This window comes from Notothenia rossii (assembly GCF_949606895.1).
Source record: "Notothenia rossii genome assembly, chromosome: 7".
In the NCBI taxonomy this organism is placed as follows: domain Eukaryota; kingdom Metazoa; phylum Chordata; class Actinopteri; order Perciformes; family Nototheniidae; genus Notothenia; species Notothenia rossii.
In genome coordinates this window covers 11,209,578-11,226,294 of record NC_136905.1, presented here as the reverse complement: position 1 = coordinate 11,226,294, position 16,717 = coordinate 11,209,578, and the positions used below count along the sequence as shown (strand labels likewise).

Here is a 16,717-nt window from a genome sequence, read left to right as displayed (position 1 = left end):
ATTTCACAACAATTCAAAAACATCAGGGATGATGGCTGCTGCCTACACTAAGGCTGCTTTATACTATTACACCCTATAAATCTGAATTCTCCACATGCAAATATTTGACTAAGTGCAGAGTGATATAAGAGGAATGTAAGAAAAGTGAGATTACTGAGTACTGGAAACTGAGTGTTGAGAACATTCTGGAGCTCAGAGGTCACATACAAAAATAAATCCTGAGGTAAAATTAGAAATGGAGAAAGAGGAGCTGACGAAGAACAGTGCGCCTCTGTCAAAGAAAGAGCTGGACACACACACAGAAACATGATCTCATGGGAAATGGCAATAAATCTGCCACAGACGGACTTTAAAAAAAATATATAAAGCCTTAATTGAACCAAATCATAATAGAAATCATATTTGTATGTGCTACTCAAAGGTTTATAATGTGGCCATGAGGATAACAATTGTATTAATAGAGAAGTGGTTCTAGTAGTTACTATCTGTAAAGGCTGGTTTCTGAACTCAACCAAAGAACCACAGTCTGTTGGTCTGTTGGAGATATTTCCCACGCCGTGTTGTGGTTTCCATTCACAGCTTGCCATAACTGGTTTTTATTGATGTATTGTCTCATAACTATAATCAGCATCAGTCTAAGATAGGATGCCTCTAATTACACGTGTGCCATGATTACATCCTGTCAAATGAAACTATACTCTATAGAAAATATTCAATGGCGGGTCGAGTAAAACATAATTTGGGTCCTATTATTTTGGGGTAGACGCCATTCACAAGAGGTTTATACAAATTACAGAGCCACCTCAAAGAGTCCACACCATCAACGCCACTGATTTCTGAAACACTGACCACATTAGGGGCTTTTCCAAGACCAAGCGTTCAGTGTGGGCGACATCTGAAAAAAGATTTGTATTTTGAGGACGACTCGAGCCGAAGTCCTCGGCCTGACCCCAACTTAAACCAAGAGCTTCCTCCAAGCAAAGCTACACCAGCCTCGTTAGGACGTAAGACTGATGTTTCTGGCTTTGGTTTGGCTAGCAGAAATACATCTGGACACATGCATGCCATACACTGTCTATTTTGTATATTTTCCCTTTTTGCATAGCTTTATTGACATGCCAAGAATTCATACTTTCACAACTTCCAGATCTCCAAACAACCAATGATTGACTTGTTCTAATGTTGAATACAAACACTCACAGTGTGGGCAATTCAGCAATGTTCTGTTGGTCTATATTGGCAGCCAAACAATATTTCCATCAGCCAACTCACAAGAAACAGATTTATTATGTGAATGCAGAGTTGGTATTGTCCTCCTCAGCTCTGACCCCATTAGAAGTCAGAACAGCAGGGTTTTGGGAGTGAAGATAATGCTTTACCCACAATACTACATAAGATACAGAGCTTTGTACTAGTATGTGAGTGGAAATTATGAAAAGGTGCAACTCCAATCTAGGAGTTTACAATCTGAAAATTGGTTTTACTATTAAATGTTAGTGAGTAGCAGCAGCAGATCCACATCAGTACAATGAGGAGATCATTGCAATGTAACAGTAGAAGAAAGTTGTCCCATAAAAATAGCTTAAAAAATGTATCTACCTGAGACAAATGGGAAGAAAATGTGAAAAAGATAAAAGCCATGCTGTGTTTCTCATTCTCAACCATTAAAATAGAATTGGATCATTGTGTAAATAAGCTGTGTGCAATATGTTTGCAAGCCAGAACCACCACTGCAAAACAATGGCAACATCATAAAAGGAAACATGCCACAAAACCAATTAAGCCCCTATAAAACGAATCAAAGCATCACAAATGCACATGCCAAACAACCAAGAGGAACAATGAACTCAGCCACAACAGAAGAAAATCAGTTATTGACAATTACGACCAATGCAAACACACTGCACATGTAGCATAGTTATTAACAGCATACTGTACGAGTAAAACATGGAAGCCAGCACATTTCAGCAGCATTAAAGAAGACATTACCACCCAGCATACACATTCAATTATAGCAACACAAAAAGCATAAGAGCGAATGTAAGCAGCCAGCAGACTCCAAGACATGCAAACACGACAGAGAGACAACAGGGAGACAATTAAGCAGTGCTTTGAGCTAAATGCTAATGTTGTTCAAGCTCAAACCCTAACAATGCCTGTACAGTACAGCTGAGGTGGATGGGAATGCCAGTAGTTTTGCAGGTAGGCTATTTGGTTGCAAATCTAGTCTAAAGTTTAAATTTGATAAAAGGTCAGGCTGCTTTGGGAAACATGAATACCCATTACATTTACCAATACCTGTCCACACATTTCACACTCATCCTGCTGGTGGCCCTGAATACAAAATAAGGGGTTTACCAAAGATATTGTTGATATCTTCAATGCCTGGGATCCATTAATTAATGCCTGACACAAATTATTTGCCAATCTACCCAAAGGTTGTTCAAATATTTCACTCCAAATCAAAACTGCTGCTAGAACCAGAGCACAAGTTATTGGTTCATTACATCTATGAAGATGCATCTATTTGGGAACCAGGAATGTCTGAGCTGTTCAGATGAAAATGCTCACTGGATAAGTGAATAATTTGACCTGCTGGTGGCACTAGATAAAAAGTTAGGGAGTCAAGCAAGTGGAAAAGAAAGACATGTATTATATGGGATTCTTGAAAGGGCTATCTGTATCAAATGTCATGGCAATTCAGCAGATTTTACTCAAACATGTCAACCTCACGTTGGTCAGGGGATCACCAAAATCTGTAGGATTAAGCATTTGCGGAACATGAATGTCTGTAAATTACATTAAATGCATGGCAGCCCATCCAATTTCTTGACATATCAGTCATGGAAGTGGTGGATTGACCAATGTACAGCCTCATTTCCAGTGTCAAAAAAATATTGTCAAGCACATCATCAGGAACATAACAAGGCATCCTTCACCGTACAAGAAGCAGCACTTACCATGGTGAGGCTGCGGTCACAATGTCAACATGAAAACTCAAGACGTGTGTGGACGGACAGGAGCCATGGCCGACGAAGACGGGGGGATGAGCGACGCATTTCCGAATATTTAATCGATAAAACCGCCCTGAAGTAACTTGCAACATGGTTGGACTTTATGTGATAAGTGTGTCAGGTGCAATAGTAAAAGCAGAAAACAGGTGTCCCAGGTGTTGACAGGTTAAATCGCCCGCCTTTACGCTACGGGTGCGGTTGATGTATGCTACGGTACAGCCCTGTTGTCTTCCTGAACTAGCTTTCAGGCTAACCTCAAATATCCAGATGTTTTTTTTGTTTTCCTGGTATCTCATTCTCTCTGTTATCAGGATATCTTCCTTTTACAATCATAATGTCTGAATTAACTAGAGCCTTGTGAACACATTGACTGTCCTCTTGAAGCTCTTACAAATTAAACATTAGGCAGAAAAAACAAATTACAAAAAATGACCTTTCCATTATTCTTATTAGCAAATGTTCTCTCTCTCTCTTTATCTTGATTATAAATCAATGGCCTAAAGGTATAGAGAATGAGCTCTGTTAATATCTGAGCGATATGAAGAAACAACAGCAAATGATTTAATCGTAATACTTTAATTCTGTCATTTCCTTTGGTGGAATCATCCCTGAAAACACAGACATGGATTTAATGAACTCATAAATTATAGACTCCAAATGTAATTGTCCTGACATTTTTGCTGTGTATTCTGAACCCCCCCCCCCCCCCCCCCCCCCAAATTGATTCATATGTGCTTTTTTAAACAATTTAATTTCCTTACATAGACACTGAGAGTATTTTATATGTCCCACAAACTCACCCGTCTAGAGGACGACTGTCCTGACTGCAATTAAAAAAACATCTTCATAGCAAATTACAGTACGTATACATTGTCCTTATATGCATCCATTTTCCACTTATAACATACATAATCCTATACTTGTGTGCATTTTTGTCATTAAGCGCCATACATTTGAATAGACTGACTACTTCAAGTGTCATTCAGCTCCCACATTCACACTACATATTTTCCATATGGAATGATCAGTCCTTAAGACACCTGTTGGTTAAAACGTCATGTAGTCAGTTGAAAATAACATTGCTACATGGGAAGTGCAATATCACATGGTTCAACTCTGTAAAAAAAGCTGAGTATTGTCCTATCAAAAAGTCACATCACTGTTGTCCTGTTTCCATGACGTGGCATTGTATCTAACACAAGTCTCACAGGCTTCAGGGACATCGGGCCCACCCAAAGGTCTCTGCCTGTCCTTCACAGAGCTCCCAGTGTTTCTCTTGAAGCCTCATGTATCTTAGTAGTAATGCACTCTGCCAATAGTCCCTGTTCCTGACCCGAGGATATCAGGCTGGCCGTTCCTCCAGATCTCACGTATGATGCGCTCCCTCTCCTCCAGACGCTGTGCCCGCTCCAGCTCCTCAGCCGAAGTAAACACGTTCACACTCAGTGTCCCGTTTGATTGCCCGATATGATTACCAACAGGGATTTCTGTGCTTGGCAAAGAGATGGGTGCCTCTACGTCGTCCCCATCTTCATCTTCATCGTCCTCGCTCTCTTCGTCCTCCTCGCTGATGTCCTTTAAGGGTTTTTTCTCAGGTGTTGAGTTGGCGATGTTGGTCCGGGGCTTGCAGGAGATGCGGATGACCAGAAGGCAGAGCGTCAGCACCAGGCCGAAACACACTCCAAGCACAAAGTAAAGGCCGAAGCTCTCTGGGTTTGCTAAAGAAAGGAGATCAAATCGAGTCAAATGTTGTTACTTAATGTATTTGTGTTAGAGATCACTAACAGAGAGTATTATTGTGTGGCTGCAGTGTGACTTACCTTTTATGTGAGCATATGCAGCTATGCTGTTGCTCAGGAGGTCCATTTCTTTTTTCTTCACATCCATGGTGATCTTTAGTAGATTCTTTCACACCTGAAAAACAAAAAATTACAATGACACATCTGACGTTGGCGTACAATGCAACTCAGCACCATAGCAAAGCTTTTTCAGGTGCAGAAAGTCTTTGAACTATTTCCCAAGCTTCCTTCCTCCAGTGTCACATTCTCTGCAGCGTCTGGATGTCAAACCCACTGACCACGGTACTTCTTCATATGCCTTCGGTGGGTTGGATGAGGCCTCCAAGTGTCAAACAAAAGCTCCTCTGTCTTTCTAAATACTGGCTTCATCTGGGATCATCATAACGCGTTTGGCACATGGCACTCAGCCTCTGCTGTTCTCTCTGAACCATGAGACTATTCTGAACCCTCTATAAAAGAGGTCAAAAGTCAATTTTTCAAGTAGCCACAAAGGACTCCTTCCTGCCTGATGGGACTCCCAGATCAATTTGTGCAGCCCTGAGGGAAAGAGCAGTTTGTTGTTAAATTGATGTGTTTTGTTTGGACTTTGTGTCCCTGACATTTAAGCTGTCTGTCCTCCTGGCGTCCTGTCAGTCTGAGGAGCTCGATTGTGGGTTTTTTTAACCGTCCCCGTGTGCGGCCGTGACCTTTTACACTCCCAAGGAAGTCTTTCTTGAAGTAAAACCGTTGGAGCCGTGCACCACAAGAGATATAAAAACAGTTCAAGTTCTTTCTCCTTCTCAATCTGTTTTCTGTTTTCAGCAATTATATACATCCTCTGTGTCACCTTGATTCTACCTCTTCACTCAGTAGCTTTATTCTTTAGCAGAAACAGGCCTGTTTTTCATCTGACAAAACACATTTATTTCATATGCCTGCATTGAATAACACATTTCCTCTGCTAACCTTCCTCGACCCCCCCTCCTCTACCCTGCTGCCCTTTCCTGCTAATGTTTTTTCTTCTGTGAACATTTTCCATTTCCATGGCTTGATGACATCACAGTGTTGCACCATGAAACACATACGAGTGTTGATGGCAACAGAGGAAAGGCCAGTTAAAAATAAAAGGAGGTGCCCTTTAAGCTCCCAGCTTAATGTTAGGGCTTTTCCCGTCCAACATGTGCTTTGTGTTTTGCCTGGCTGGAAAAAAAAATCAGTTTGTGTGAAATTATGATGAACTCTGAAGCCGCCCCACACTTCTCTAAGTCAAGCCACATGTCAGAATGCCTTCACACAGATCAATGTGGATGTCCTCAAATTGCACAATCCACATGTTTGTGTTTGAATGTATCTCCAAGTTCACCCACTAATAACCTCAGTGCCGGATTTATATCAATAGCTGAATACCTTAATTAATAATGCTGCATTTGTGCTTATTTTTTCATTTAGAACAAGTCAAATCCAATCATAAAACCACGCACATGTAAACCATATGTCATGTGGCTCACTAATGAACTTTAAAACACAGCACACATTTTCCTGTAAAAGCACAAGTAAACAGAGAGTGGAGTGTGGATCAAATGTAAAAACTTACCACAAAATGAAACTTTGAAGCACGTCCTCAATCCCAGCTCATAGTGTAATGGGAAGTTGGAGAATGGCTGCAAAATGGCTCTCTTTCTCTTTCGCTGTGCTGTTGGATGTTGTGATCTTTGGTCCTCAGGCTAAACCGTTCATTTGGCCACCCTGAGACAAGAGCAAACACACACACAGACGGACGTCAAGCCACATTAGATCCAAACTCAGGGGGGGCGTCTGCAATGCAAACACTGACAGGCCTATTGCAGGATACACGGTCCGGCAAGAGACTAGAGGCAGGCTTTTCAGTTTTCACTGCTTCAACTGTCTTGAGCCCGTACGGGTTGAAATGCAAATACCACAGAAACACAGGAATGTACGTTCACTGGCCACTTTATTAGAAACACCTATTCAGTTTAATGGAATAGAACATATCTGATACATACTCTACATTGAGGAATATTTAAATGGTGCTTTCAAGGAGCTGCTTATTCAACCTTATTTAAGTTTAATTAATGAGGTAGTAGTTGGTTTTACCCTTTTTGCCTCAATATCTTGAAAACAAAACAGTATAAAATAAGTACCTTCACTTTTTATCTTAAGTTTTCTCCAAAGTATTCTTTATACCACGCATCTGTGTTTGAATACATGTTGTACTTCAAATCAGATTAGCCAAAAGTAATGTGTACACAATTTGCCTTTTTGGAGACATTTTATTTTTGTTTGTTTTTTTGATGTTCTGATTGTGCTCCATATCTCAGCATGGTCCTGAGCCATATGAATAAATACAAAAGAAAGCAGAATCTGAAGTTTCCGCGCTATGCCAAAGTTCCTCCACGTCTCTAGCAGCCCAGAGCAAAACACATTGGCAGAAATCCTACAACACAAGCCCAAGAATCACTTTCCTTTACTCAATAAAAAGCCTATAATGTGTGGGGGGTTAGTGCTTTACATGCCAGGTGGGGGATCGGGGGCTCTGAAAAATGCTGTGCTGTGAAGTTTTCCAACTTGTAGCCATGAAAAAGCTCCTCTGCCAGCTGTAGTTGGTTTAACAGAGCCCGTGCTTTCCAGGGCAGATTTGGATCTTGCTGACTCTTGGCTGATGCTATGTACACTACAGAGCGCCTGACCTACAGCGCTCGGGGCTAAGTGACAGAGCTGTCACTATGGTAACAAGCGCTCCAGGCCACCCCCTCGATCCCCACGGGAGCCAGACGATGGTGCCTTTGTTTCTGCAGTGCACGGCAGGGATGGACCTATGTGATGTCTTCCTGTCGAGCTTCCTTCCTTTTCTTTTCAATTATGAATCATCTCCTCGCTCCCGCTGAGCCTAATCCCTCCCCACTAATGGAATCTATACATCATTATCCAAGCAGAGCAGGAGAACCTGGGCTTTCAATGAGATATTTCGTTTTTGTCTCAAGGGTAATTAAGTGAACGGCTCGAATGACCGTTCCTCAAGCCAAGGTCAAAGCCAGCGATTGGACCCCTTCAGTACAGTAACCGGCCTCTTCTCGCACAGGAATGCAGCAAACCTGAGCTTCATCAGCTCTCGGCGTCTGTTATAATGACAACTGGAGACCTGTTTAAAGCCTATCTAAACACTAATTATCCTTCCCTGTTGTTTTTGTTGTGTTTTTGTTTTACCTAAGAAGGAAATTATTACCAGACCTTCCCCTCCCCAGCCATGTACTATCCCGTGACTCAACCTTAAGTCATTTTCTCCAAGTGACCCAGTTTGCTTTTCTTTTTGCAGATGTTGCCTTACCTAACAGCCTTAAAAATGAAACTTTAGTTATTACAAAAAGAAGTCATGCATCTGCAATTTGTTCAATCATTTGGAACATCATGTTTTACTTCAATCTCCATCCATCCATCCATCCATCGATCTTCTCCCGCTTATCCGTGGTCGGGTCGCGGAGGTAGCAGTTCCAGCAGAGAGCCCCAAACTTTCTTTTCCCTGGCCACATCAACCAGCTCTGACTGGGGGATCCCAAGGTGCTCCGAGGCCAGCGAAGAGATATAATCCCTCCATCTGGTTCTAGGTCTACCCCTTGGTCTCTTCCCAGCTGGACGTGCCTGGAACACCTCCCTAATCTGAATTGCAATATTAGCTGCTTGGTAGGTATTATAAATAAAGCAACAATCCTCAAATTATAGTTCCTGACATAATCACATATTGACAATAACAAAAAAAGCCCACTCCAAATTATAAATAGTACTTCCATTTGGTATAGGACCATCGCTTTGGCAAAACAAACAAACAAACAAACAAAAAAGGCTTCTCACTTCACTTCTCACACTCTAAACTGCAATTTTTAGGGAGTGCTGGCTGGTGGGAGTATTCACGCCAACTGCTCTGTCATAGAAGTGAGAAATGTCAAGAATAAAAACAACATATGGTGTTGTTGTGTCGCCAACCTGCATTGGATTTAGTTTTTTCAAAAATAATTTCAAGGCAATTGTGTTAGTACTTATCATTTATATACTTTAAGACACACTTTCCTTGAGCCTTTCATTATTTTGTTCCAAATAATGCTCACATATCTTGTCCAACCTAAACACTTCAAACGATCTAGCCAACCAGTGGCAGCATGTGTCTTGGTGCCATGTCTTCGCGCCTGTGAGGTTAATGTTTAGTCTTATTTTTTGTCCCTTTTAGCTTATCATTTGTCTTTCCTGGCCTCCTATCCTGAGGTCAAACACTGAGGCGTCCCCTTCCTGAGTCCCTTGCACGCTGCTGACCATTAATTATTCACTTGACCAATCCTGACCTGCCTTAAACTGTGCAAGAAACCATATTTTCATCTCATATTAAATCAAAACAATCATAATCCCAGTAACAAATTATTATTGTTAGCTCAGCTTAGTCCCCCTGAGAACTCTGTCAGTCAGGGATGAGTTGTTTATGTATGGTCCCAGCAGAAAGTGTGGAAGCCAGCATAAACACATCATGGCGTGGTGTGGTGGTCGGAGAAGAGGTTAAACACTATTCCTGACTGACTGACCATTGTTTGCTTTGGTTTGGATTGAGGAGCAGAGTGGAAAAAACCACTTGGAGATAGACCACAATGGCCCTTCCTTCCCAAAGGGTGTGTCCCTTTCCCGCAGAGACAACATCCAGGTCAAAGCCCTCTTTACGCATGTCCAGTGTCTAAATTAAGAAATTGTGACAGAGCTGTAAACAACTGGCTGATTCATCATCTGCCTCCATACAGGGGCAGAGGTCCAAAGCAAACGCACTTTTCCCTAGATACTTCGCAAGTAATACTTGTTTCATAAACCATTCAACTGCAATACTTCTCTTCCACAATGAAGAAATCAGAGGGCATAACCCTTCAGTGGAATTTATGCCACATTGGATTTAGACACAGAAGATGAAATGTTCAGTTTACACAAGGGAAAAAGTGAGTGTTTTGTCCTCATTGTAATGACACACGCCGAACCGCAGAGGGAACACAATATTTGTAATACCTAGAATTTCAGAGCGACCGCAACAATTCCTGACCCAACGGATGTTCTTTCTTTGATCCGCCTGGGACGAAGCTTTACAGAATGTAATCACGTTTCATTGCTTTTAAATTAAAGTCCACACACAGACTATTTCTGGTGAGGGGTTAGAGTTATGGCACACACTAACACAGTGTATTTGGTCTTGATTATGTTCATTACAACGTTTGATTCTGTGGCTGCTACTGAAAAGAACATCAGGACTTAACGACGCATAGCATCAAACAAGCCTATCCGGGTCATTAACACACTATTTTCAGCTCTCGGAGCACATTCTGAAACATTGCGTGTTTCCCTTAAATAAATATACTGAATCAAAGCTCGGCCTTGGCTCAGTTTTTCTCACATTGAAGATGAAATTCTTTCACTAGCTGATGTAAAGGTTAACAGCAGCCTTCGAACTGCCAAAGATTCTGAAACTTCACCACAATCCACTGGATGTCTCTACAAGCGATATATCACACACCTGTAATCAAGCCAGAGAACGGTCTCCAAGTACTAAAACACACTGGAACTCAAGCTCTGCCTCAAAACAGCAGTGGTGCTTTACTTTCCACTCAGTAAACAGAAACGTTGTCCAAACCAAGATCTCTATCCCAAGTGTTTTCTGGAGAAAGTAAGAGCATAAACTCCCAGTTCCTCTTGACATGAAGATCTTGGGTTTCAAGCTGTGCTAAGCATTAGTGCTGCTTCCTCCTTGTCAAGGCCTGCTAGAGTGTCTGAGAGGAAAACTCTTGCATTTGGAAACAGGACAGGCATGTGGTGGGTGGCCTTCAGGACAGAGACGGGGAGCACCAGGTGACGTTGACCTCTGTAGTTCTGCATTTGCAAATATCTTACGAGTTAATTTTATTCTGTAAAAAGAGTTGCTAAGCTCAAAGATGGGATGAGAAGCAGAAGACGAAAACGCAGAGCAGGTTTCTGCTAAATAGTGTCCAGATCTTGCTGTGCATTTCATTTGCAGATGTTTGAAGAAGACCCTGTGTGTTCAAATGCTTGCTTGTTCCTTTCTTGACATTGTAAACAGCCTTTGAAACCAAATTCCTCACTTGCTTATTGTGGAGCTTTCGACCAAATCACACTTTGGGGGACTTCCACTAATGAAGACAAGCATGGAAAAAGCAAACAATTGTGAACTGCTGTTTCCTAAGTGAGCAATGTACATCCAGTCTCGACTGTCGAGCGTACAACAGAAATAAAGACCTGATGAATGCTGAGGAACACTTTGTGTAGGCAATACAAATCCAAGAAACAAACACATTGAAAATCATATTTAACCTTAATCTGAACTACAATGTGCTGCAGAGAGAAAAGCTCTAGCTGTGTGGGTCTTAACAGGAAATACATTCTGATCTAAACCTGTTGTTTGTGCAGCATTCAAACTTGTACATGTTACAATCCATTATACGAGTTGATCTTATGCAAACTTCTTGAATACGGTTTAGTGTTTGATATAAAGCTGAAAGAAAGCTTTGTTTAGTCATGGGTTGTTGTTTCCAGCTTAAGGCATGGACTTTATTTGACATGGACTCAATGAACAACAGCTTTGCATTCAAGGACCAAAAACGTTTTCCTGGAGTAAACACAGAATTGAATCAGTCAGGCATTGTCGGCACTTTATTATTTGACTTAAACAAGGGTAGGGCTGTAAATCCAACATGCCCCAGTATGCCAATGTGACGCCAGTCTGGCTCAGTAGTTACTGCAACCCTTGCCCCAATGAATCCCTGTGTATCCTTATGTCATAAAAAGTGAACCAGAGTGCACAGCTCGTCCAGTGAAGAGTATATTTTGTGGGCTATGGCAGGTAATGGAAGGTAATGGAGATATGGGACTGAACTGGGGGTTAGGGCAAGTGGACACAGATGTGTTCCTGATGGGAGGTTGATGGGAGGTTGAGTCTGCATGCTTTACTATGTAAATCAAATCAAGAGGAGATATCCCATGTACCATCTTCCTACGGTCATTATCACGCTACCAATCAAGCAGTGCTCATGGCAGTAGGAAGCCACATTGGGACCACAGCTGAGTATGTGTTGGCTAACAGGGTTTTTTTTTGTGTTACTGTGTATTGGTAGTCCCTGGTTGCCTGTGTATGTTCCTGCAGGTTGAAATGGATTCACATGAACATTCCTCCATGATTCTCTAAAGCGCAGTAGGCTTTAGATCATCCTTAACTCAGAGCTCCAAAAATACAGCCATGATCTCACCCTTTTCATCGATCCGGGCCACCATCCAGCAGCACGCCAACGCCACATACTGTATCAATTACATGGACCCCACGGATTACTCTGTGACACGAAACACGTGTTTGCCCTTCATATGATTGGGTCCGCAGCATTTTCTCTGCACAACTCATGAATGTGGTGAGGCTCAACGGGATTTAAGAGGTTCAGAATTGTTGTTGTGACATGAACAACGTTGTGTAGTGAAAGGGAAGGCTAGTGCCTGTTTTCAGCTATTTAAAAGGCCTGTATAACTTCTACAGACTTATATTAGCAACCAGTAGTAAATACAAAAACATCAACACTATTGTCATCCGTCGTGGTTTTTCCTTGAATTACAGTCGCTTCATATTTTGACGATAGGGTTGAGTAAACGCGCCCTTCAGGCCAGATCCTAAAGGAAATGTTAGCTGAAAAGTTCCTCATCACATGGGAAGATGATATAGCAATAAACAAACGCTTTGTGAATGGTTTATTCACTAAAGAATGAAATGTCATGTAGGAGCCGCATTTAAGTTTATTTTGTTTTGATTTATTTGGAACCTTTATCAATGCATTTTTCTGTTTCAGTAAGAGGTATGCTTTGCTCAGTTGAAGGGGGCGGGGCTAAGGCTTTAAATTGGAGGTGCGGTGTGTGACGGCAGAGCAGCAGGCAGCAGCAATACCGTCATTGACACGCAGACGCAACCTTATACTTAGTCAAATACAGATTATTAGGATCTGTTGTTTAAGTTTATGTAATATATTGTTTTCGTATTTTGTTTTGCTGGAAATAAACCTTGAAAAGCAACCGAAAGGTCCAGTGGATTGTGTACTGCGAGTCTGACACTGCTTCCGAGGCACAAGCTCTACATGTGGCCAAGAACAATAACTTTTGAGGTGACGGTTACAAGACAAACTTTTGGGGATTTTGGCCACTACAGTCATGTGAGGGTTGTCGATTTAATACAACATGAAGTCTGGGACTAACCTAATTGTGGTTCAACTCTCTTTGGGTTATCATTAAATAAACGACAATGCACCGTATATAAATTATGGTTGAATAGATCTAGTCTGAATGATCTTGTTCAACCAAATACTCACATAATTCAAACAGAAGTTTGTTAGCGCAAGTGGATTTGTATGGGTAAGGGTTGAGTGTGTCTCTAGCTACATGTGTGTGCATGTGTTTACCCGAGAGAGGAGTGTAAGCTTGGATAAACCCACTGGATTTAGCATGTCAAAAATCTGCCTGAGCCTAAACAGCAGAGGGTCTGGACCAGTGAAGCTCCTACTAGGAAGCAATAGAGCCCTGTAAGACATCAGTGGCTTTGCTAAACACAGTTTGGGAGACAAGTCATTCATCAAACTCCCTTTTCCCCATTACTCTAAAATATCCTCCTGGTCATTTAATGGTAGTGAGATTAAGAGTTGATTAAGCAGAACATACGTTTTTGTCATTTTGTATCTTTGTGTAGATTCATAACATTCCCCATCAACATTTTTACAATGACTTTATGAAGAGGGTCAACAAAGAAAAGCCTTAAATATTGAAATGCTTTGCCGCCACATCAAGATGATGAAAGAAATTTTGTTTCAAGCCAATTTATTTTTAAAGCAAAACAAGTATTCTCCGTTTCACACATTGTTTATGCCTTTCGTGTTTTATAGGAATTAGAAACACATAAAATGTATTTTAAACTGGTATTGGTTTACAAATACCAGTAACTATACAGTGAGCAGTGGTAACAATTACATTTAAAGAGCCATGTGTTTGAATGGACCTCTCTGTTCTGGGAAAGAGTGCTTCAAAGAGATCAGCTGATGATAAGCTGATCTGGGTGAATGGCTGCATGTCATTGGCTAAATATGCGACACAAACTACATTTACAAAGTAATTCAACTTCCCATACATACATTCCTAACAATGCGTTTATGTAATATTTGTTCCTTTTGTTATTGTGCTAACTCATCTTATGACGATATGACTGTCCTTGATCTCCAGCAGCTGATCAGAGTCATGTTCAGTGGGACTTTTTGAACATTGGAAACATTTTCTGCCAAGGCACTGGTTGCTTTAAGTTATCCACTGGACTGCAGTTTTGTATATGGTTGGGCTGAACTGTAAGTAATACAGCCATGAAGTGTTTCGGGGTAACATGAAATCATTACTTATTCTAATTTATATGTTACATAACTAGTTTGCTACACAATGCTACAAAGCAGAAGCTGGCCAAGTGAGCTCTTGATGCAGAATCTTCTGTAGGTCCATGTTATTTAAAACTAATAATTTACATTGAAAACAACACTTAAATAAAGAAATGTTCCCCATTTTCCTGAAAGGAGTTTTGTTAATGACTTCTCACTGTGTAAAGCTGTCTCCCTTAGGTTGTTTTCGCTTGATTTATCTTCGCTCTGTGTAGTCTGAAACTTTCTGTATCTCCCCCTGCAAACAGATTGGTACCCTGGAAGTTTAGACAAGCAGTTCAAATCAGAATCTGACCCCTGGCTAAATAAAGTAATTGAACAACCATTCTCAGGACAGATAAGACAGGCCTGCTGATAAGTGAGTCAGTTGGGTTTTGAAAAGGAAGGAGAGGTTAGTCTGCTGGCATGAATAGCTCCAAGAGGTCACACAGAAGTCAACTCTTCCCAGCCTGGCCTTGAAGGGGTGACCGAGCATTCAAACTCATCCTATAGAGGTCATCTGATTGACTGGAGGAGGCACAGCTGAAGTGCTGCCAGCCCACTCAGATTGTGTCAATTAAAGGAGACCCCTGAGAGCAACCCAGCCCTCTCCAGCCACCACCCACCACCTCCCTCTTCCCTCACCTCGCTCTCCCCCTGATAAGACCTGCTGACCACAAACGTCCAGTGGAGAGAGCGAGAGCTATGGGAGCTAAGGCATATGGTCAACTGCTGTCCTGCATGAATGTTTCTATGAGTTCATGTATAAAAAATGGGGGAAACAGTTAAACAGAGCCAGTTGCAACATGAGAGGACTCTCATGCCTCATTTGGGATCCATGCCACCTCAGTTGTCTTTGATTACATGGCATCTGCTTCTTCAGGTATAAAAAAATGTATACAAAAAACGACAGGATGTTTACTTTTATTATAGCAAGGTGACAATTAATTTATCACCACAAGGTTAGCCAATAAGGTGCAGCTGCACAGGAAAGCCATACCAGGATTATCCTGTCCAACCATAAGTGCTGCATCAGCTCCACTTTGGCTGCGCTTCATAAAAAACATGCAGCAAAACAAACACGTTTAGCAGGACCAAACTGTGATGCATTGACACTGCTTGGGTGGATGTGGTTATTTGGTTTAGTAATGGACTGATAATGAAAAGATAAATAGTAAAAAACTAGAATAAGATGTGGTTATTACTTTAAAAGAAAGCCAATGTCCTGGCTTCATCAAGTTGCATACTCTGCTGTTTCCAACACTCATTAACTTTTCTGTCCTATTTAACCCTGTTTTGTCAAATGTAAACAATCAAAAGTAAGAAACTTATTTAATTTGATGTAAGCACTTACTAGAGCTGCTGCGATTGAAACCAGATATCTGAGTTTATAGCAACTGGAAGTTTCCCCAGACACACGCACCTCTAAAAAAGCCTGCCAAACTATAGTTTTAGCTCACATGAGATTCAGAGCATTAAAACGTTCAACTACAGAAAAAGTAGAGTGACAGAAAAGTTGTGTTACACTGAGGTTTCTATGGAGCTGGTTATACACTGAAATAATCTGTCAAACTCACCGGTCTGTTATGACAAGGTCCCTCTGACACTGTTGAGTCCACACAGAAAGCTTCAGGCAAAATGCAAATCTCAGCCTTCTTTCCCTCCAAATGTTGAAAGAAACAATGCATTACAAGCAATCCTGAATCTTTCACTCTGTTCCTGCTGTGGTCAAGTCCTGAAGAGTGTGTCTGCCTGAGCCTGTGTGTACAGAGTCTGGGGAAGAGGTGGTAACTTCCTCTCAAAGTTGGAGACAGAGTGAATAACAGAGTTTTCTCTCTCCCCGCTCCAATCCACAAGAAGCAGGAAAAGCTGTCATACTATCCCCCCTTTCACATGGAAAAAAAATTAAACAGAGGAACAGCCTAAAAAGGGCAAGCTCGGGGAAAAGGGGAGGGAGGAGAGCAGAGATGTGTGTGTGTGTGTGTGTGTGTGTGTGTGTGTGTGTGTGTGTGTGTGTGTGTGTGTGTGTGTGTGTGTGTGTGTGTGTGTGTGTGTGTGTGTGTGTGTGTGTGTGTGTGTGTGTGTGTGTGTGTGTGTGTGTGTGTGTGTGTGTGTGTGTGTGTGTGTGTGTGTGTGTGTGTGTGTGTTGGTTAGGGGAGCTTTCCCTCTGTTGTTAAGGAAACAGGCAGAGACCCACTCAAGGCAAATCAGCTCAGGTTTTCCATGCACAGTTCAGCATGACAGAATTACAACAGCAAAAACAGTTTGAATACAGCTCATGTGTGTAGAGTGTGTTTTTAAAGAGTTTTAAAGGAATAGTTTATATTGTATGAATGCACTTACTCACTTTCTAGCTGACACTGATGCTGAAGGATGTATGCTAAATATGAAGCTAGGGCCAGCAGTCGGTTTTTAAGATGAGCTACGCTAACTAGCTGCAGCCTTG

The 16,717-nt window shown here is 41.6% G+C and overlaps 1 protein-coding gene across 1 annotated transcript; it reads right to left on the bottom strand.

Moving 5' to 3' along the window:
- Positions 1 to 3,717: 3,717 nt before the first annotated feature.
- eva1ba (eva-1 homolog Ba (C. elegans)) lies at positions 3,718 to 16,131 on the bottom strand. Its single transcript, XM_079640097.1, has 4 exons — positions 15,849 to 16,131; positions 6,387 to 6,538; positions 4,835 to 4,928; positions 3,718 to 4,732 (listed from the first exon to the last, which is right to left on the bottom strand). Exons 3-4 carry the CDS (start codon positions 4,899 to 4,901, stop codon positions 4,308 to 4,310), a joined length of 492 nt encoding a protein of 163 aa, XP_079496223.1. The 5' UTR covers positions 4,902 to 4,928; positions 6,387 to 6,538; positions 15,849 to 16,131; the 3' UTR covers positions 3,718 to 4,307.
- Between the last annotated feature and the right edge of the window lie 586 nt (positions 16,132 to 16,717).

Excerpts from the sequence above, each read along its gene's own strand:
- eva1ba (XM_079640097.1), bottom strand. The coding sequence starts at position 4,901 with ATGGATGTGAAGAAAAAAGAAATGGACCTCCTGAGCAACAGCATAGCT. Across the intron at positions 4,733-4,834 it reads TGCATATGCTCACATAAAAG|CAAACCCAGAGAGCTTCGGC; the intron begins GTAAGTCACACT and ends TCCTTTCTTTAG.